Raw genomic sequence first — 23701 nt, 5'->3', positions numbered from 1 at the left:
TGAGGGTGATTCAGGATAGGCTCAAGACAGCTCAGAGTAGACATTAGAGTTATGCTAATCGTAGGCGTCGATTGTTGAGGTTTGCAGTTGGTGACAGAGTATTCCTCCGAGTATAGCCTATGAAGGGCGTGATAAGATTTGGGAGGCGGGGAAAGCTTAGCCCAGGTATATAGGGCCTTTTGAGATTTTGAGGATAGTCGGATATGTCGCTTATGAGTTAGCCCTACCTCCAATATTTTCATCTATCCATTCGATTTTCCATGTTTTGATGCTATGTCGGTATGTTTTAGATGAGTCTCATGTGCTCCAGTATGATTCAGTTGAGTTGGATGATCGTCTAATCTTTGTGGAGGAGCCAGTTGTCATTCTAATCAAAGATGTGAGACGGTTGCGTTCTAGTGCCATTCTTATGGTTAAGATCCGTTGGAGGCATCGTCCAAGTCGAGAAGGCTACCTAGGAGACCGAGCAGGAGATGCAGGAGCAGTTCCCCAACTTATTTGAGCCTCAGGTACTTCTTGACTCTTACTTTCGTGGTCGAAAGTTGTCCTTTTAAGTAGTGGTTATTGTGATAACCCTTCAAGTCATTTTTGTGTAAATGCCTTCTTTTCGTCGTTTAGAGCGTTCCTATAGAGACCCCAAGTCATTTATGACTTGCTGGCACTGATTGTTGGGTCGTCTGGTCGTTCGTTTGGGTTTTATGTCTGTTTATGTGTTCTGGAGCTTTTGAAACTTCAATAGACGACTTCGGCCAAAATGTTAGGTAAACAGCCTTAGAATGGAATTTTGACTGTTCCATCAGAGCCAGAAGAGTCATTTTAGGCTAGAGGAATGGTCGGGTCGAGTGAGACGCTTTTGGTGCAATTTTGAGCCATTAGGCTTTTTAGCCTTTAAGATTTGGCCTAAGTTTGACATTGGTCAATATTCTTGAAAAACGTGCTTGAATGACAATTTCATCAGCGCAGTTAGCTCTGAAATGTCGAGCTTGGTCTAGAAAGACCCTTCGTGGGCTTCTGAGGCTTTCGGTCTAATCTCGAGGCCACTTGTGGAATTGGCTAAATCCGACACTTAGGTGTGGGACCCACTTTTTGTCGGAACGACCTCGATTGGAAATTATGACATCATCGTTGAGTCTGGAACGTCAAATTTGATAGGGTAGCATAATTCATTTGCGCGCACGGGATTTTGAACAAATCCCGAGAACACTGTCAGAGAGTTTTGAGACGGCCAAATTTTGGAGCCTGGTGTTGGTGCCGGTGCCGCCGCTTTAGCGGCCCTCGCTTAAGTGGCGCTTAAGCGAGGCTGGCCAGCTTAGGGCCAGCCGCTTTAGCAGCCAGGGGCTCGCTTTAGCGAGGCACACCCTTTGACCCCCGTCGATTTAGCGACATTAGTCATTGCTTTTGCAACACTTGGGGTCTGTTAAGACCCATTTATGGGAGTCTTTTTCTCTAAGTTTGGGAATCAGTTTGAGAGATTTGGAGCCTATTTCTAGAGGGATTTTGCTTGTTGCTGGAAATTCTTGGAGAATTGTGTGGGTACCCTTGGGGAAGCATTGTAGCATTGTTTTGAAGGTAATCCTCTTCCCCCTAGACCTCTCTTTGGCCTTTAATAGTGTTCTTAAGTTAGTTTCCTTGCATGTCTGATGTGGGCTGTTCCGAGCTCCAAATTGTGTTCCATTTTGGGACACAAGCTCGGCGAGCTAATAAGGACCTTTTAATGGAGTTAGTTCCAGAATTTCCGGCGCAGGTTCCAAATTCCCGTTTTAGGCTCCAAAATTGGTCTATCTCTATTGTATGTGATTTTAGAGTCTAAACAACTGTATTAACGTTGTGGTCCAATTTTTGATAACTGGCAGCGTTCAAAGGCTGTACGGAAGGAAAAATCTTTGGAGACGTGATTTGGAGTGCGCGCGTTCAACCTAGAGGTAGGCTACGGCTTCCCGACCTTTAGATTGAGCTTGAATGTTTAAATGTATGTTGATTTGTGTGAATTTGGGGTCGGTATCAAGCTACTCATGTCTAGCTTCTTAGAATCCATGCTTTAGACATATTTTGGGTATTCCGGGATCGTTGACATGTTGGTTTCATTATCTTGATCATCCTTACCTTGTGGTGTGTTTGACATGTGTTTATTGGTTAATGTTGAGCATGTTTGGTCTTAGTCTAGGCTTAGACTAGTGTTTGCCATAGACTTGCGTAGTTTAGAGCCGATAGATCTTAAAATCTCTCCAATGTTGCTTCGGATGGCTTAGCTCCCCGTAGACTAATATAGCAGACTTGGATCTGATAGTCTGAGCATTAGCTATGCAGTAACCCAGCATTGGAGACCTTTTATCCATAATCCCCTCCTTCCGTTGGCTATTGTGTGCTTGGTTCTTGTTCCAAGGTCGCTCGTTGATACAGGTTGGATTTGGTTAGGGCTAGGAGTGATTTATTGATGGCACGTGGTTTGGGACTCTCCCTTTAACATTCGTCTAGCCGCTGATCCTAAATCTAGCCGACTCGTCTCTACTCTTGGTTAAAGTCCCTGATTCACTCCACCGAGTTACGATTAAAGTCCCTGCTTTGGCTCTCAGCCTTGGTTAGAATCCTCGGCTTATCTTCAGCCTTGGTTAGAGTCCTTGGCATATCTTTCGCCTCGGTTAGAGTCCTTGGCGTATCTTTTGCCTTGATTAGAGTCCTTGGCGTACCTTTCGCCTTGGTTAGAGTGCTCGACATATCTTCCGCCTTGGTTAGAGTCTTTGGCATATCTTTCGCCTCGGTTAGAGTCCTTGGCGTACCTCCAACCTTGGTTAGAGTCCTTGGCTCATTCTTCACCTTGGTTAAAGTCTTTGGCTCCTATTCTGGCGTGGTTGAAGTCCCTGGCACTCAGTTGACTCAGTTCAAGTTCGTGAATGATCGTGGTAATCTTGGAAGTACCTTTGGTTCTTTTATGGTTCGTAGCTCTTCTGTGCACCTATCGGGCTTATGGGGGCCCGTTTGGGCTTTACTTAACTTGTGCACGAGTGTACCCTGTGGGCTTATGTGGGCCAGCTGGGTTTAGTTAGTTCTACCTTCTTTCTTTCTGTTCTTAGTACACTCGTGTGCATTCCTGTTTGTTTCTAGCCCTTTTATCTCTATTGTGTTTAAATTCTAACATTTCATATTACTTTTACTTTTCATGTTTAGTCAGCCTATGATGCCTATTGAGTACCTGTTGTTTTGGTATTCATACTCCACTCTACATGTGGGTCCGAGCACCAGCTACCAGTGTTGAGATCAAGCTTGTACCAATCTAATTCGAAGACGAGGGTGAGCACATTGCATCCTGGATCTTACCCGTCTCCTTCGGTATATAATGACTAGTCTTTTATTTTTTGAGACAAGTCTTGTTTCTATGGTCCACTTTTGGTACTTGTATTCGTTTTGTAGTAACTCTGTACACGTGACTTCAATTCTGTGAGGGATCTTGTATTTATATATATTTTTTGGCTTGTTTACGCTTATTCTCCTATAATTTCTGTAAATTGTTTATTTCTGATTTAGTTTCTACCCTTAATCTCATTACTTGCAGTTTCGGGATTCAAGTTGGCTTACTTACTGGTGGGTTATAGTAGGTGTCATCATGACTCGAGGGATCAGATTGTGATGCAGAGGACCAACTTTATTTTTTAGATGACTGTGGTGTCCGAGCCAGCTTTCGCTCACCTCGACTATTTCCACGGGATACCTGTCACCTCCCACCAGCAACAAGTACCAGATAACTCTGTCCACCAAGGCTAGGATAGATGGGAAGAATCAGCTAGTGTCTTTTTGTCTCCACTGAGTTTTGAACCTGAGATCTCAGGGTTTTCAACCACTTCATTAATCACTAGGCCACACCATTGGGTGCACAGAGGACCATTAGATGCCACTATGTTTTACCTCATCTAAAGATCGATAAAAGATATAGTTCAATTTTTGATAAAGATAAAAGATATAGTTCATGGGTCGACAACCATTAAATTCTAATTTACATGCAGTAAGTTGACCTTATTGTGGAGGGACCATGTCACATAGCGAGTGGTGCTCACTAAATCTTCCATGCACCTGGAACACATATAAACAACAAAAGACGATATTAATCAAATGCTGAACTGAACGCAATTTTCTTGGCATATCTGAAATGCACATGAGAAGTATCCTCTGTGAGCATGAGAAATGAATTTTGAGTTCATGCTGCAAAAAGGTGAGGAAATACAAAACCAAGAAAGCATAATTGGAATCACATCCACTTAGGTTAATCTAAAATTGCAAGGATAGAGATTTTGAAGTCACTCTAATAAACTGCTAAGCTCGCTGGGATATCTGGAAACACAAAAGTTAGTAATGACAAGGATTGAAATTTAGATCCTGGTGATATCAAAAAAGAAAACAGAGATAACAAGCTTACCAAGATAGAAGTCACTTTATTCAAACACAAAGTTTACACCACTTTATGTTTAACATAAAAGTTACAATAAAACTAATAGAAAGAAGGGGAAGGGGGAGGGGGGCAAGGAAATCATTTTCACTATTGCCAATTATTAAAAGGCATTTTGAGGTGAGCCTCAGGGCAGAGCACACTAAGAATGCATAGGGGAGATCTGTGGGGGCAAAAAGTACTGTAAGGCGTAAGCCCCATCAACCTGGGTGTACACTTAGGCATACAGCGAATTTTTGTTTTGGGGCGTCAGCCCAGAAAACCTCTCCTAACTAAAATTAAAATTGTTAAACAAGTCCTTAAATTAATACCAAAAAACACAAAATTCAACTTGTTATTAAATTTGAAGACGATAAAAAACTTTAAAATATAAATATTTTTTATTCTTAGCCCTATTTTTTGTTCTTTCTCTTCGTCCTTCACCGGGTAAAGGTGAAAAATGGTCAATGTGCAAACTACAAAGCAAAAACACATTATCCTTCATCACTTGCTATGGTTCGATGCTTCTGACTGCATGTTCCTTCTTCGCCTTTTTTTTCAAGTTAATTTATAAACTTCTACTTATTTTTAAAAAAAGTCGGATTAGTTTACGAGATGACCAATTTTTACTATATTTTTAGTCAATTATTGATTGTGATTAATGTTTTAAGATGTAGCACTTCTATGTACATTTTCATTTATTTTTGTATTTTCTTAAAATTTCTATAATTTATATGCAATTTTATCTTTTTCAATATTATTTATTTTATTATATTAATTTATAAAATATTAGGAATTAAAGAATCACGGGCTTGCGCCTCGCTGTGTATCAGGTAAAACACCTCACCTCAAGCTCGCACCTTTTAAAACATTTACGATAACCATCCAATAAAAGAAAAAAGGGCAGCCCGGTGCACTAAAGCTCCCGCTATGCGCGGGGTCCGGGGAAGGGCCTGACCACAAGGGTCTATTGTACGCAGCCTTGCCTTGCATTTCTGCCAGAGGCTGTTTCCAAGGCTTGAACCCGTGACCTCCTGGTCACATGACAGCAACTTTACCAGTTACTTGTGTTTCGACAGTTAAGCAGAATAACCTTATGAACACCCACAAGCTATTCTACACAACGATAATTGGGAAAAGTAATTTGAACATGAGAGTATAAATGGAGAAAAGCATTTACTTTTCACGGCATGATTTTTCAGTGGATTCTGCAAAATTGTTGAAGGCATCTGCTACACGCCTCAAAAATACATCATGGCCACTCAGGTACTCCCCTTCTTTCTATGGAAACAAGTCAAACATCAAAGTATTAGTTTTCAGAGGAACATTATGACATTAATTGCATGAATCTTCAAATATTACAAGGGAAGAACAGCAAACAAGCAATACAAAGTAATTTGTACCTGAAGAAGATAAACAGCAATTGGAAGTAACCGTTTCAGAATGTGTGATAGTCTGCAACCCAACTGTAAGCAAACGGTGGCAGACTTGGTTAGGTTACATAAATATAGGAGAGTAATAAGAAGAATGAAATGATAATAGAAAAGCAAGAAAAATTAGAATATTATAGATTTGTATCATGCCAAAAGAAGAGTATTTTAATTCCTAACGAATTTTCTCCAGCGAACTTCATCAAATCATTTTGCAACATATCAGAACTAATGCACAGCTCTTGATATCTCCAATTAAAAATGAATCTTTCATATTGGGGAATTACATGTTTGTTACAAGCTATAATAAAGACGGACAATTAAAAATTTGCGACACCATTCTCTTTTTTTCCCTAACTAAGCTCAGTTTCAGCCCATATTACAAATCCCAACTTCTTTTGGGTACATGCACAATTTGAGAAACTGACTCCCATAGTTAATATATGGATCTATTTCTCACAGACTCTATCCATATGGGATGTTTTGGAAAAAGAGGTGGCTTAGCAGGTGGTGATGATTGATATTCAAGTATCCACTGCAAATATGAACGCGGTGTAGTTACCCTTTACTCAAAAAAAAATATGAATGCAGTGAAGATTTTATATCGCTAACCTGCATAATCTAACTTACCTGCAAGGTGTATATGGTATTTTATTTCATTAGATATAACATTGATATAATTGTTAGAATATGAATAGGTATATACAATCCTACTTAGAATAGGAATAGGAATAATGAATAGTATACTACTTGGTAAAGGATCGTATTGTAGTGTCTCTAAATAGGGTCTCAATGTAATAATGTAGAGACCCAATTTAATAAATATTCCTCTCCAATATTTCTCACATGGTATCAGAGCCTCTACGATCTTGGTAGAGAATCAAAGAGCTTCTGCCGCTAGCGGAGGCTATTACCCATATATGCCGCCCATCTGACGAATGGTTATTTTAATAAAAGTAGGGTCAATGATATATGCATGAACCCCATATTCCGGGGAAGAAAACTCAGACAGACAAGTCATCGTGCGTCAATTTTCGGTGACTTTCTAGGGTTGTTTTGTGTCCACCCCATATCCGTCAATGTTTGTGTAGCACTATGCCATCGTTCCGGTGACTACTTTCTTATATCTAATTTGTGTAGCACCATGCCATCTTTTCGTTGACTGCTTTTTCATATTTAATTTGTGCAGTATGTGCCATCTTTCTGGTGACTAGTTTCTCATATCCGATTTGCATAGTACTGTGCATCTTTCTGGTGACTACTTTCTCATATCTGATTTGCATAGCACCGTGCATCTCTCCGGACTACTTCTCATATTTAATTTGCGTAGTACCGTGGATTTTTCCGAACTACTTTCTCATATCTGAGTTGCATAGCAGCGTGTCTTTCCGATGAATCCTCAGATTTGATTGGGGTAGTTCCATGCGTCTTTCCGGCGATTCCTCAAATCTGATTTGTGTAGGGTCGTACCATCATTTCGATCCTACCCATATAATTCTCTTTCTCAATAGGGTCATGCCATCATTTCGATCCCACTCATATAATTCTTTCTCAGTAGAGTCGTACTATCACTTCGACCCTACCCATATTATTTTATTGCTCAAATTATGGCCACTTTCAGCCATCAAATCTAATAATCTGGCACATGAGAATGTTCCGGTCAGTTTTACGGTGACTTTCTTATTTAAGATCTACTCATCTATAGATTTCGAGATGATATATATATATTTTACCAGATTTCAAGCACTTTCCAGCAACCATTGCATTGTTTCAGAGAGATTTCAGTTTTAAATTTACTTTTGCCAAAAAAAAAGGTATACTCAAATATTTGGGATGAATTAAAATGATACTTTCTCTCCTGTGGCAAAAATAGCATATGTCCGCGGTTTTCTATGTATGGTTGCCGTTCTTCATTGGCCTCTTAATCAACTAGACATTAAGAATGTTTGTCTCCATGATGATCTCGAGGAAGAAGTCTATATGGAGAAACCACCTAGTTTTGTTGCTCGGGGGTCTAGTAGCCTTTTATGTTGATTGTGTAAGTCTCTCTATGATCTGAAATAGTATTCTCAAGCTTCGTTTAGGAAGTTCAACACTGTAATTTAATCACTCTGTGTTTTATCGACGTTATGCATCAAATTTAGTATTTCATGAAAAGACTAAGCACATTGATATTGACTGGCATTATGCATCAAATCTAGTATTTAACGAGAAGACTGAACATATTGAGATTGACTGTCAATTTTGTGAAGTCAGGTGATCAACTTGCAAATATCTCACCAAACCCCTCATCAGTCCTCGTATTAATTATAATTGTAACAAGCTAGGTACATATGATTTGTATGCACTAGCTTGAGGAGAAGTGTTAGAATAGGTATATATACAATCCTACTTAGAATAGGAATAGGACTAATAAATAGTATCCTACTTGGTAAAGGATCGTATTGTAGTGTCTATTTATAGACACTAATGTAGACACAATTCAATAATATTTGTCTCCAATATTTCTCACAGTAACCCGTATGGTCGTTTTGTGCTTTAGACTTCTTTTCCCCAATTTGACCCTCTCCACAACTTTCTTTTGTTGTTTATGACTTGCAGGGATGTGTAGCATGGCTCCCAATGTGATCGAATGCATCTCGGAGAATTCTAGTTGTGGAAATTTGGAATTTGAGAAGTTTTGACCAAAGTCAATATTTTGGGTTAGCGAGGTTAGATTTGAATTTTGACGATTCCATTAATTTCAGAGAATGATTTATCACTTGGTCGGATGTTTTGCATGGATCCCGAGGTGCTTAGAAGTGGTTTTGGCTATTGGTGAGGTTTCTAGTTCATTTGTTTAGAATTGACCTCAGTCAACATTTGGTCAAGACGACCTCGAATCAGTGTTAATAATTCCAACAGGTTCGGAATGTGTTGTAGAAGTGATTTGCTTTGGTTTGTGCTTGGGGAATCCCAAATGAGTTTCGATGTCAATTCCAAATCCTTGGACAAGGTTGGTTCCCACTCAGCCGATATCTGGTGTGATCGCAATTGTGATGCTTTTTATCGCAATTGCAATATGTGGACTTTTCTGTCTTGTCGCAATTGCGAGGGTTTACTGGTCTTGGGTTCCGCAATTGCGACGCGGGTGTTGCATTTGCAAGGTCCACATTTGTGAAGGGTGGGATCAGCATTTGCGTCAATGGGATGGGGCCAGCTAGTTCACATTTGCGATGGTGTTAATGCATTTGAGAGGGTCGCAATGGCGATGTTAGTGGTCAAAATTGCGAAGGGCCCCTGGTAGATATTGTTTTCTCCATTTCGATTTCATTGTTCCTAACATGATTTTAGGAGCTCTTGAGCACAGTTTTAGGCTATTTCAAGGGGGATCTTCACGATTTGTCTTGGGGTAAGATTCTAACTTTGATTTTGGTATTTTCCAACCATTAAATTGATTATTAATCTTTATAATTGTGTTTGGATATTAGAAATGGGAGATTTTCATCCTAGATCTAAAAATTGTATTTCGTTGATTTGGAGGTTGATTCCAACTCAGTTTTATATGAAATTTGAGATTTGAGACCCTTGTGTTATGGGTAAATTGATTTTGAAGTAAAATTACAATGTTGACTTCAGGGTTGACATTTTGGGTCAGGGATGGTAGTATATCAATGGGGTGTCTAGGGATTCGCATACTTACATAGATTGCGTATTTGAGCAGATCGAAGTAATTCAGAGGCTTTGAGGAAGGACAAGGCTGTAATTTGATCATTTGTGCTTCGTACTTGAGGCAAGTTGAGACTTTCTTGACTCTTATGAAGTGTTTGTTGGGGATTATTTGATTGCGGGGAAATGGGTAAAGGGGGTCCCGTATAAGTGAGATGACGAGCACTTATGCAAGAACCAGTGTCATGATATAGCCAAAAGACAGATTCTTGATTGACTTTGACTGATTTATGGTGTCAGTAGGTGTTATGAACTTGATTAATTGAGCTCTTTAGTTGATTTATGACTTGCTGAATTGATTGTTACTCATCACTCCTTATTATTTATAAATTGAAGTAATGAACTGGTTGAAAGGCATTTTACGTATATTGTTCATGTATTCTGTATCTCTAGCATTTTATCATTCTTTCATATGCTGTCTCATGCATAATATACTTTGGTTATTGTCCAATGAGTCTAGAAGATTGGATTCCATAAGGAAAGATGATATGGTGATTATCCGATGGGTCTGGGAGACCGGATTCTAGATGGAGTGATGATACTATTTTACCGGATGGATCTACAGACCGGATTTTGGGGGCAGTACATGGATCGCATGAGTCCCCCATGGGCTGGGAGACCGGATTCTGGATGGAGTGATGATACTATTTTACCCGATGGATCTACAGACTGGATTTCGGGGGCAGTACATGGACTGCGCTAGTCCCCCATGGGTCACAACTACCTACAGAAGGATCGTGTGTGTACTGGTGCATTGGACCTTGCATCTCATCTCATATTACTTGTATTCCACAGCATTTCAGTGGATTGGTTACCTTACTTGATATCGTTTTTTGCCTGTTTGGTTGAGGTCATTTGAATATACTTGCTTAACTTGCTGATTTCCGATTATTTCTGAGAATTGTGACTATCTTGTTCATTTACCGGTTGAATTATCCATATCTATGATTGATATGATTGTTGAGAAGCGTGGAGGTAAGCATGGTAAGACCAACCCTCACCATCGCTTAATTTAGGGTCGGTCGACGATGTTGCTGAGCACACGTGTTTTTCCTACTCACCCTTGTTTCCTGCACCTTTTGTGTGCAGAATCTGTCCTAAATACAAGTGGTAGGTTATCTTGCATCCATTTGGTGATAGTCTGGAGTATTCGGTGTGAGCTGCTTGGTTATTCCGCAGCACCGAACTCCATCCCTTTTTTGTTTTATCTCTATCTTTTCTTATCAGACAATTGTATTGAGAGTGTAATCCTATTTAGAGGCTCTTGCACTGGTGACATCAGGTTTTAGATAGCGTTCGTTTATTTCTGCACTTTCTATATTATGAATGTCTTGTATTGACTCTACTATCGGCTTTTATCTTACTTCCATTTTTACAGTTTCTAAAAATGGACTTAGTAGTGTAACTGATGCGACTACGAAGTTTGGGTTGGTGTCATCACGGCTTGGGATTTTGGGTCATGACATTTGGACACGTTGACAGTTTTCATTGTACCCGCAAATATTCTCACCAATCCTACCCACAAGTTTGGGATAACATGGTGGATAGGAGGAGGATTACATTAAGAGTTTAGTACCTAACATTGGTATGGGTAGCATAAGCATAGACAGCTTTTAAAAGTGGAATATGGATCTTTTAAGACTCAACCCATGCCCTACCCATTTCCATCTGTGCCAACATACAACTAAAGGTCAGTAATTGGTAGAGGTGTTATGTTGGTGCAAGCTTTTCACCCTTGTACTATAATCATAAGACTCATACCTGCCACATCTTGAGTTCTAGAAGGAACAACTAATCTTTGTCACTCTCTTTGAGATACGGATTCTCTCACCAAAACTTAGAATACTTGTCCAGCCCTACCCCTAAGAAACTTAGAATACTTGTCTAGCCCTACCCCTACAAAACTTAGCTGAGAGTTGAATCAATTCACCACCTAGAATATATGAATTACAGATGATTTAACTCCATAACAGATGACAATTAGAAATTACAGACTATTCAGAAAATAATAATAAACGAAAATAGCACCAAGTTACCTGATGAAGGAAAGGTTCAAATGTATCACGAGCCTTGGCAACAGCAATTACACAGGCTGTTCTAAATGCTCAATGTTTCAAGCAAGGAAAACAAGAATTAGCAAACAGGACTCAGAAAATAAGAAGCAACCCTAGACATAAATGTAAAATCATGAACTCCAATTGTATAGGCACCTGGAATAATTAGTTCCATCATGAATGTCTTCAACTCCACATGCATTCACTATTTCTTCCCGTGTAATTGGAGGGCATTTAATTCCTCCAACGACAAAACGAAACTCAGCCATTGCACGATGATATTGAGCACCTCCATAAAGACGCATACCGGCATTCTGCAAGGGATAATAATAACTTCAGTAATTGCAATTTGATGAAACTCCTGGTACAACCTTTTGAGTTTTGCCAGAAGACTAGATAGACTTGTCTTAGACGATAAACATAGCTAATAAGCAGATAATTAAGACATTCTGAAAGTGATTCACTCTCCTCTTTCGCCTCCAATTTAAACAAATACTCCTAGTAAACAGCTTTGAAGATGAAAAGTTCAAATATACCAGCATAGGAACCAGCATCTGCTATTAGTAGGGAACTGCTAAACGAGTGTTTCAATCTTGTACCAACACCTACAGAACATACGAAGTGGTCTAACGTATGCAATTTGCTTTCCATCAGAATTAATTTAAAACCAATTAAATGACCCAATATCCCCTCAGGGATATAAGAACCATTGGTAGGACAATATATGTTGTGCCTCGAGCAGCTGTCACATCTGCATTGCATGACTAAGTATCGACTTCCAAATTTTTCATTTTATTAAATCTAACCAAGGGATCAAAAACTAATCAAAATTTACAGATAAATAAATGCTTACAGGTATCAGTTTGTGTGGGAACTGAAGACCATCAGATCCAATAAATGCCCCTCCATTGACCCTCTCATCTTGTAGGGTTTCTCCTGCACCCATACACAGAGTTGAGTTAGCTGAAAGCCTGAAACCCAAACATATATTAAGTAGGCTTCTGCTTCCAAAAATGTTAGAAGTGTGTAGTTTTACTTTATCATAAAAATTAACTTTTGCAGTTGGGTTAATTAGGTCAGTTTTGCTCTGTTGTTACAATTCACTTTCCATCTTTTTAAATAACCAAAATACCAGACACCCCAATTAAAATATTACTCTTTATGTCCCAATTATGTGGCACACTTTCCTTTTTAGTTTGTCCCCAAATAGAATGGCACCTTTCTGCAATTAGAAACACCTTAACTTTAGAATTCCCCTTTTACCCTTAATATTATAGCTGTTAGAATAGGAATAGAAACAAGAATAGTATATACAACCCTACTTAGAATAGGAATAGGAATAGGAATATAAATAGGAATAATATATAGAATCCTACTAGGAAAACAATTATAATATAGTGTCCTAGTTGGGAAAGGAGTCTAATGTAGTGTCTATAAATAGGGTCTCAATGTAATAATGTAAAGACACAATTCAATAATATTTTTCTCCTATATTTTTCACATGGTATCAGAGCTTCTACAATCCTGATAGAGAATCAAAGAGCGGGCGGCTATGACCCATATATGCCGTCTGTCTGGCCAATGGTTATGTTAATAAAAGTAGGGCCAATGATATATGCATGAACCCCATATTCAGGAGAACAAAACTCAGTTAGAGGTCACCGTGTGTCAATTTCCGGTGACTTTCTAGGGTTGTTTTGTGTCAACATAGTATCCGTTAGTGTTTGTGTAACACCGTGCTATCTTTCCGGTGACTACTTTCTCATATTTGATTTGTGTAGCACTGTGTCATCTTTTTGGTGACTACTTTCTCATATTTGATTCGTGTGGCACCGTGCCATCTTTCCGGTGATTACTTTCTATTTATACAAGGTCGTGCCATCATTCTGATCCTACCCATATAATTTCTCTTTTTCAGTAGGATAGTGCAGCAATCCATTTCTATTTTTCAGTAGGGTCGTGTCATCATTCCGACCCTACCCATATAATTTTATTTCTCAGATTGAGACCACTTTCATCCATCAAATCTAATACTCCGACGCATGAGCATGTTCTAGCTAGTTTTCGGTGACTTTTTTGTATAATGTTGATCGTCTATTGATTCCAAGACAATCCATATATTTTATACTAGATTTTGATCACTTTTCGACGACCATTTCACAGTGAAGAAGTCTACATGGAGCAACCACCTAGTTTTGTTGCTTAGGGGGAGTTTAGTAGCCTTGTATGTCGAATATACAGGTCACTCTATGGACTAAAACAGCCTTCTCGAGCTTGGTTTGAAAAGTTCAGCATAGTAATTCAGGAGTTTGGTATGACTCATAGTGGAGCTGATCATTATGTGTTTTATCACATTATGCATCAAATCCAGTATTTCATGAGAAGACTAAGCACAATGAGATTGACTTTCAATTTCACGAGTTTGGCATAACTCATAGTGGAGTTGATCATTATGTGTTTATCACATTCTGCATCAAATCCAGTATTTCATGAGAAACTTAGCACAATGAGATTGGCTTTCAATTTTGTGAAGTCAAGTGATCAACTTGCAAATATCTTCACCAAGCCCCTCACCGGTCCTCGTGTTAATTGCATTTGTAACAAGCTAGGTACGAATGACTTATATGCACCAACTTGAGAGGAAGTGTTAGAATAGGAATAGAAACAAGAATGGTAGATACAACCCTACTTAAAATAGGAATAGGAATATGAATAGGAATAATATATAGAATCCTACTTGGAAAAGGATTATAATGTAGTGTCCTAGTTGGGAATGAAGTCTAATGAAGTGTCTACAAATAGGGTCTCAATGTAATAATGTAGAGACACAATTCAATAATATTTTTCTCCTATATTTCTCACAATAGCCACACAAATATCTAAGGTTTATTTTAGACCACAAATTTCAAAAGACTTCCTTTCTTAAACTTTGTGTCAAGTCAAACGGTACCACATAAATTGGGACGGAGGGAGGACAAGATAGAACAATACATTTATACAAACACAAGCACATGCATAGAATATACACTGAGCCTACAGGCCACAGCCAGTAGGGTTTCTGATTTCCTACTCCACTTCTTTCTTTGGTTTCCTATTCCAAAGTTCCATTTCATTTTCACTCTTTAATGTCACTCTGCCTCTTTAACTTGTTTCGCTAGTCTTTCAGACTTTCAGTCTTTTGACTTCTTAGTTTCAGTCTTTGTTTCATGCTGCTGCCCATGCACTCTCAGCTGAGTGCTCACCCTCATGTGCCTTGATCCTAGTGTCATAGCCATCAGCTATGGAGCAATGCTAGAAGTCCAGCAGCCCAGTCATGCTTATTTTACGCATGTTTTTTATTTCTTTTTCAGTGACATATTCAGTATTATTGCAAAAAAATGGAAAGAAAATGAATCTTGGGCTTAACTTAGCCCGGAAGTTAGCTCATGATGTGAGAATTGTCCGAGACCATATAAAGATACTATGGCCCATGCCTTCAACCAATGTGGAACTCTAACACCCTTTCGTTTACCCTCCACCCCTCACGATCACTTAGACATCTCACACGAGGATAACATAATATGGGGATCCAACTTTGGGTAACTCAACACTAGGGATGGATCTGACTCTAATATGATGGTTCTCATCTCATGAGTTACTTTTTGAGGTTAAGTCTAAGATCCTTTTTTATTTCCATGATTTCAAAGCAGGCAGAGGTAATTCAAACTGTCACCCATTAGTCAAAATGAACATCTAAATACTTTCTTATAAGGTAAAACAAACTTCTAAGTACTTAACCCAAGAAAAAGAATTATGCCCGCATGTGATGGAACGTGTTGCACATCTAACAAAAATAAATATAATATGTCCCCTCTCTCTAACAGCTTAAAATTTGCTAAGGTAGACACACCAATTAAGCAAAACTTAAGTCATAGCTTAATTTATAGAACTTTTAATTGCTTATACTAAGTAAAAGAGGAAAATTGTGACTGCTCCCTGTTACTGCACTTTGTTACTGCTTTCTGTTAGATCTTCCCTAGTTTTCTGGGATCTTTTATTTGTTTACCAGCCTTAGGATTCTACGTGTTTTACTGTTCCAGATTAGGGATTATAGTTGGGATATCATTCTTTAAATACCCTTCACATTAATGTATTGCATACACTTTTCATCAGTAAAATCAGCCTTCACCTTTTACTAAGTAGGGCTCCTCAGAATTAAATATTGTGCTTTGTTTGCTTGTTCAGTTCTTTAAGACCTTAATCGATGGAACACAAACTTTTCGAAATTTGTGATTACTTTTTGACATGCTAGTCTATTCTGGTGTAGAATTAGTTGATCTTCAAGCTGGTAAAGTTATTACACAAATTTTTCTTGTTTATTGAATACGAATTATTAGTTGGTTGTAGAAACAAAAGTGAGAAGACAGTAGAATCTTCAAACATATGAATTACAAAAGGAAATTTGAGACAACAAAATAAAGCCAGAGAAAGAGACCCAAATCCAAACTAAATGGAACCTAGCTAATAGGGTTAAGTTATGGATTTTTGAAAACTAGAATCTTAGTACTAGACTGAATAAAGTGGGACAGAAACAAACAGCATGACTTCTAAAATTTAAACTTCACATAGTTTAATTTCGCATTTCCAACCTTCTCGTTGCTGAAAGTCTGCACATCTAAAATCTTCAATTTTATGAAAATGGCATTCCAAGATGCAAAATTGTAGACAAACTACTTTGCAGAAAATGATTTAAACTTCCAATTAACTCCAGATTAAAGAATCATCTCCATAGAAAGACAAATGATCATTGGAGAGGAGAAGAAAAGGTAAAGAACATATGGTCACTCTTGGTTTATGTCAAGAAAGAAAATTTCATTTGCTAAAACTGAAACAAACATCAGGTGACGCTTTTAAAAGATACAGCCTTTATAGATCAGAATACCAAGCTGGGACATAATTTTACCGAATTTGTCTGGTGGTGCAATAACTGTTCCTTTCAACAGCAGTGACAACTGAGAAACAATCAAACTTCAGTTAGAGTGGCTTATCTACCAAAACGACACCACTTAACTTTTAAGAATGAGCTAATGGTAAGACCATCATGAACAGTAAGAAACATGATGCGGACCACTTGAAGGATGGTCTTTCCCCTCAATATAATGAAAAAAGATATAATGTGATGAAGATAGAATTTAGGCATATATTGGTTTGGGGCAAATTTCACACCTTGGTCAGAAATAGATCATGGAAAGTTCTTCCTTTCTCCTTCAGTTTTGCTTCATTCAAAGAGCTGGAACAAAGGAATAAATATCAAATTGGAAAAGTATATAAAGATAACAGCGATACATCATATATTCTTGCCAGGAAAAATGTCAATACATCCCTCTATGAACAGTTAAAATGCAATATGCAATTGTTTCTTCTGGGTTATCCAGCCTAAGAGAGTAGCTGCAAACCTGAGTTGTTGATCTAATTCACTCAGCTTTCTAGTGCTGCTCCGGTACTCTTTCTCGAGGAGGGGAATTATTGATGGCACACTATCCATGTACCTGGATAACATTACATTTTGAAGGTTAAAATTTGGGAATGTAATGAGAAATCAAAATGAAAGACTAGAGGCTTACCAAAAAAGAAGGGAAAAAAAAAAGAAATGTACCTTTTCAGGAGCAACTCCTCCAAGAACAGCCTAAGGCTGTTAATACCTATCCTGCTTCTTTCCTGCTTTGAAAGTGCTCTGCCCAACTTCTCCTCCAACGCTACTAAATCTTCCATCTCCCTTGATGAAATAGCCTGTCAATCACAGAAATAATGATGTATTCAACAGGACATTGTAACCTAGTTCTACTCATCTATATTCAACATGGAATCATAATGGTATAAAGTATACCTGTCAAACAGATTCTTATAATTTTTTTATTTTTAATAGTAAAGGTACATCTCAAGTAAATAGCTTATCAGATCTTGTTATAGTTGATTCAGGCTCATCTACAATTTTCAACCATTTTGAACTGCAGCTAACAAGATCTAAATAGCTCCTATAATAAGGTAATACATTTGAAGCGATACAATAATCCTGAATTTGCTGGTAATCTAGAAGAAGGGAAGACGCAGGGCCAGGGACGTTGCTTTTCTAGCCATCATGCTTTGGTCTTGTGGAAAGAGAAATAAAAGAGCTTTTAAGGGGATGATAAATGACTTTGTACACTTGAGAAATAAACTTTTATTCTTACTAGTTTTTGGTGCACCCATGAAATTCCTATTCATATAGAAGATTGGGTGTCATTTTTAAACTACCATGGTGTAGGTTCTTTAATTTTCAGCATACAGTTGTAACGGGATTTATCCCATATTAATTAAATTTACTTTATCAACAAAAAAAAATAGAAGAAGACCACCAATCAAAAGGGAAGCTCGATGCACGAAGCTTCATGCGTTCATGCAGGGTCCAGAGATGGGGACGCAAACATCAGTGGCTCGAATCCGTGACCTATATAGGTCACAGGGAGATAACTTTACTTTTTCCAAGGATCCCCTTCAGAAGACTACTAATAAAAAGAGATTGCAGAAAAACTTTTCCTGATAACATGCATTGTGATATCAGTACTATGTTATACAGAACCAATGGGAAGAGACTTTCTCAGAATGCAATATAACATGCATTCTATGTAGATATTCTCAAGTTATTGCACCACAGAATGGAAATCCCACCAACGTGGATGCAGATAATGTTGGGTTTTGTGTAAGGTGTGAATTGGGAAATGTGGGTGTAATGTGAATTGGGAAATACAGAGGGAGAGAAATGAAGGGAAAATGAAAAGTTATTTCTCCTTCATTGGTAGAATAGAAGAAAAGTATTGTCCTTTTATTATGAACCAATTCCTTTAGCTCTTAAAGGGTTAAGAAGAGAGTGTCCCCTCATGCCGTGGTCGTGCTCGCTTGGCTCGACTTCGGCTTCAGCTATTGATTGATTGATTGATAATTTTTAGGACAAAATTCATTTATCACTCTCATTAATTAATTTCCTTTTTCCTAATATTAATTCATAAAATTATTTATTAATTAATTTGCAGATTATTAAATAATTAATTCGCAAAATTAATGTAAAATTAGTGGAATCTTTCCGGAAAGGGCATGTTCCTTCTGATCCGACATCTCCTTCATCAAAAGATATCATGCATGTTCTGAACAGATGAGTTTGTTCTGAACAAGTGAGTTTGTTCTGAACAGGTGAGTTCGCACTTATTCAACCCATATCGTTGGCTATAAATAGAGAGGATTATCTCATTTTTCAAATATCGAATTTTCTTCTTCTTCTGCATATATTTTCTTACAAACAAAATCGAGTCTTTGTGTGATTTCGTTGTTGACTTTTGAATTCGCTAAAGTTATTGAAGTTTGAGGTGCCGCTACTTCTTTAAGAGGTATATCTGTTATATCCTCGAAGGAAATAATCTACAACCTCAGGTTTAGTGAGGGGATTAAATTCCTTGAGGACACATAGAGCATGTTTGGAAAGACACCATGTAATTGGAATTTGGTGTAATTGGGTGTAATTACTCTCTTTGGCATGTTTGGTAGTCCAAGTAATTATTTGGTAAGAGAGGAATTGGGTGTAATTGAAGGGAAGTAATTACACTCTTCAATTCCCAAGGAAGGGTAAGTAATTGGTGTAATTACATCATGTAATTACAAGAAGCTTTTTAAAATTCTTCTTTTATTTATAGTTATATTTTTTCATTTTAATTTATTTTTTATTTCTACTATTTTTTTAAAAAATATTTTTATTATTCTAATATGTTCTAAATATATTTTTTATTTTTTTATTATATTTCATTTCATTCTCATTCTCAACCTTTACTTTTTCATTCCATGCAATTTTTCATATTATTTATTTATTATTCTATTTATTTTTAAAAATAATTTTGTTTGTATTCTAATTTTTAAAATCATATTTATGTACGTTGTGTTAAAATTTAATGTAAGAGCACTATGTTAAATTTTTTGTTTTGAATTTAGGATTTATGTCATATTTTCAATTTCATTTGTTTTAGTACTATTGACTTGATATTTCACATTGCAAAACATTTATTTTTTAGTTAAACTTGATAGATTATTTTTTTGTCAAATGTTTTAATAATTTTATGACATTATATTTATAATATTAACATTTTTGTCAAACATACATTTCATGATGTTCATAAAAATCTTATACTTTTAGTTTATTTGATTAAATTATTTAAAATATACTAATTTAAAAAATATAAATAAATTATTTTTTTATAATATTAGTTAAGAACATATGTTTATTAATTAATATTTAATTTAATATAATTTATAAAGATACTTATTAGTCTAATATAAATTTTAAATTTAGAAAATTAACTTTTGTTTTTAAAATTTAATATAACCTTGTAATTACACTTGTGCAACCAAACAAAACAATTGTAATTATACTGGATTACACAATGGCAAACAAACAGGTCATCGTAATTACTAGACTGTGTAATTACTAAGCTAGTAATTACTACCCACTTAATCACACCAATTCCAATTACCAAGTGGCTTTCCAAACAGATCCATAGTGAATTCTGTGGCCTCGAATATTTACTTGATACACTTAGTATTTTCTGGTTCCCAGCTTTCTTTGTTCTTTTGATATTCTTGTTGAACATAGTGCACATCAAGCTTAAGGAATTTAATTTTACTCTTTCAAGTGTTCATCTATTTTCTAAATTTGGAGACTAAAAACCTTTATGGTTTTTCTACTCTGGTTCAATATTCGATTCGAATAATATAAAAACTTCATCAAATAATAAATCTGTTTCAAAAAAGAAAAAGAAAAGTCTACTTGGTTTGAAGAAATAAAATCTTCATCAATTGATAAATCTGTTCCAGAAAAAGAAAAGTTTATTTGGTTTGACGAAATAAAATCTTCACCACTAGATAAATTTTTTTGGGTTGTTGTTATCAGAGAAAGAAAATAATGACAGGAACAAAAAGAATGACCTAGTTTGATTTAGCATGGAGTTTAAGAAAATAAAAAATATTTTTCAATCTTGTGGTCCTAACTTAAAATTATGTGAAATGTACCTAAATGTCTTTTAATCTTGTGGCCTTGAACATGCCACGTGGAAAGTTAAGGGAAGAGGTCATTCTTTTTGAAACAGACTAAAAAGTAGAGTAGGTCATTCTTTTTGAAACGGAGGGAGTACCATATTTTGAGCATTTTCCAACGACCGCTGCACAATGAAGAAGTCTATATAGAGCAACCACCTAATTTTATTGCTCAAGAGGAGTTTAGTAGCCTTATATGTTGATTACGTAAGTCAGTCTATGGTCTGAAGCAGTCTTCTCAAGCTTGGTTTTGGAAGTTCAACAGTGTAATTCAGGAACTTATCACTCCGTTATTTATCGACATTATGCATCAAATTCAGTATTTCATTAGATACCAAGCACATTGAGATTAACTGTCGATTTTGTGAAGTCGAGTGATCAACTTCCAGATATCTTACCAAGTCCCAGTCCTCATATTAATTACATTTGTAACAAGCTAGGCACATGTGACTCGTATGCACCAGCTTGAAGGGGGTGTTAGAATAGAAATAAGAACAAGAATAATATATACGAACCTACTTAGAATAGGAATAAGAATAGTATATAGAATCCTACTTGGAAAAAGATTGTAATGTAGTGTCCTAGTTGGAAAAGGAGTCTAATGTAGACACAATTCAATAAAAAAATTCTGCTATATTTCTCACAAAAAGCAAACTATCAAAATGTCAAATTTGTGTTGAATATAGGTATGTTAAACATCCTTATAAGTCAATTAAAAGGAATTCAAATTCCTTAGACTTAATTCACACGAATATTTGTGACATGAAGTTAGTATCATCTCGCGGTGGAAAGAATTATTTCATAACTTTTATTGATGATAGTACGCGATACTGCAATGTCTATTTACTTAGTAGTAGAGATGAGGAAATTGATGCATTCAAACAATACAAAAGTGAAGTTAAAACACAACTTAACAAAAAGATCAAAATGATAAAGGAGTGATAGCGAATATGAATCTCATTTTGAAGAAATGTGTTTGGAATATGGCATTATTCATCAAACAACTGCCCCTTACTTGCCACAATCAAATGGAATAGCGGAAGAAAAATAGAACACTTAAAGAGATGATGAATGCATTGTTGATAAGTTTTGTTTACCCCAGAACTTGTGGGGGGTAAGTTATCCTTACAGCTAGTCGAATACTCAATCGAATTTTTCATAGTAAAACACAATCTATCCCATATGAAAAATGGAAAGGACGAAAGACTAACCTTGAATACTTGAAAGTGTAGGAGTGTTTGGTTAAGATGCAAGTTTCTAAACCTAAAAGGGTAAAAATAGGACCAAAAGTTGTTGATTGTGCGTTCATAGGATATGCTACGAATAGTAAAGCATATCGATTTCTGGTTAATAAATCAGAAAATCCCGGCATTCATAGTAATATGGTAATTGAATCAGATAATGCTGAATTTTTCGAAACCATATATCCATATAAAAGAGAATGCGAATCGTCTAACGAAGGACATAACGATCTCGAAAAGAAACAACGAAAAATGATCATAATGAGAAAATTCCAATACGCAACAAACGTCAAAGGACTTCTACTTCCTTTGGACCAGAATTTCTAACATTTTTATTAGAAAATGAGTCTCAAACTTTTAGAAAAGCTATGACTTCTTGGAAACACAATATTGGAATGAGGCAGTCAATAGTGAGATTGAAACATAATGAATAATCATACATGAGAATTGGTTGATCTTCCTCCCAAAAATAAACCCTTAGGTTCCAAATGAATTTTCAAAAGAAAAATGAAAGATGATAGCACTATTGACAAATATAAAGCAAGATTTATCACCAAAGAATTTAGACAACGTGAGGGCCTTGATTACTTTGATACGTACTCACCAATAATTAGAATTACATCAATTCAAGTGTTAATAGAGTTAGTCGTCGTGTACGGTCTTAAATCCATTAAATGAATGTGAAAATAGCCTTCTTAAATGGAGATTTAGAGGGGAAAATCTACATGGAACAACCTGAAGGGTTCATGGTTCCTGGAAATGAAAAGAAGGTGTGTCAAATTGTTAGATCTTTGTATGGACTAAAACAAGCACCTAAACAATGGCATGCAAAATTTGACCATACAATATTGTCAAATGGTTTCAAAATTAATGAGTGACAAATGTGTTTACATTAAGAACACTCCAAATCAAGTCGTCATTATTTGTTTATATGTGGATGATATGCTAATAATGAGTAGCGACATTGCCAACATAAATGCTATTAAGCATATGCTTTCTAGTAAGTTTGATATGAAAGATCAAGGAGTTGCCGGTTTGATATTGGGAATTAAGATTTACAAAAATCCTCAAGGCCTAGCATTGTCTCAATCTCATTATATCTGAATAGTACCTGAAAGATTCAAGTAATTAAATTCCAAAAGTGCAAAACCACCAATTAATGTGAACCATGATCTTGCTAAGAATAAATGTGAAAGTCAGTCTCAATTGAATTATGTCAGGGTGTTGGGAAGCTTGATGTACATCATGAACTGTACACGACCAAACATAGCTTGCGTCATAAGTAAAGTAAGTTGATACACAAGTAATCCCAACCAAAATCATTGGATGGCAATGAAATGAGTTCTGGAGTATTTAGAACATACTCAAAACTTTGCTTTGCATTACAACAAGTATCGAGCAGTTATTGAAGGATATAGTGATGCAAATTGGATCAGTGGGTCAACTAAAACTAAGTCCACAAGTGGATATGTTTTCACCATTGGCAGAGGAGCAGTGTCTTAGAAATAATCCGAACAAACATGTATGACCCACTCTACAATGGAATCTGAGTTCATAGCTTTAGACAAGGCTGGTAAAGAAGTTGAATGGGTCCAGAATTTTCTAGAAGACATTCCATTTTGGCCTAAGTCGTTGGCTCCTATATGCATACATTGTAATAGCCAAGCGGCAATAGGAAAAGCTAGGAGCATATGTATAACAGAAAATCTCGTCACATACGACAAAGACATAATACCACTAGACAACTACTCTCTAGTG

At 36.6% G+C, this 23701-nt stretch overlaps 1 protein-coding gene across 2 annotated transcripts in view; it reads right to left on the bottom strand.

Annotated features, from left to right (window-relative positions):
- The window catches only part of LOC129877564 (dynamin-like protein ARC5), a 34173-nt gene that overhangs the window by 6227 nt on the left and 4245 nt on the right, over nt 1-23701 (bottom strand). For both annotated transcript variants that reach the window (XM_055953083.1, XM_055953084.1), the window contains exons 5-14: nt 17245-17378; nt 17045-17137; nt 16815-16878; nt 16552-16600; nt 12463-12545; nt 11766-11923; nt 11592-11652; nt 5821-5883; nt 5598-5698; nt 4008-4065 (exon numbers count right to left, since the gene is read on the bottom strand). In XM_055953083.1, coding sequence (XP_055809058.1) covers nt 4008-4065; nt 5598-5698; nt 5821-5883; nt 11592-11652; nt 11766-11923; nt 12463-12545; nt 16552-16600; nt 16815-16878; nt 17045-17137; nt 17245-17378 — 864 coding nt within the window. The remainder of the gene's footprint in view (nt 1-4007; nt 4066-5597; nt 5699-5820; nt 5884-11591; nt 11653-11765; nt 11924-12462; nt 12546-16551; nt 16601-16814; nt 16879-17044; nt 17138-17244; nt 17379-23701) is intronic.

Source organism: Solanum dulcamara, chromosome 12 (assembly GCF_947179165.1).
Source record: "Solanum dulcamara chromosome 12, daSolDulc1.2, whole genome shotgun sequence".
Classification (NCBI taxonomy): Eukaryota; Viridiplantae; Streptophyta; class Magnoliopsida; order Solanales; family Solanaceae; genus Solanum; species Solanum dulcamara.
Note: the sequence above shows the minus strand (reverse complement) of the source record. Positions and strands in the feature narration are given on the sequence as shown.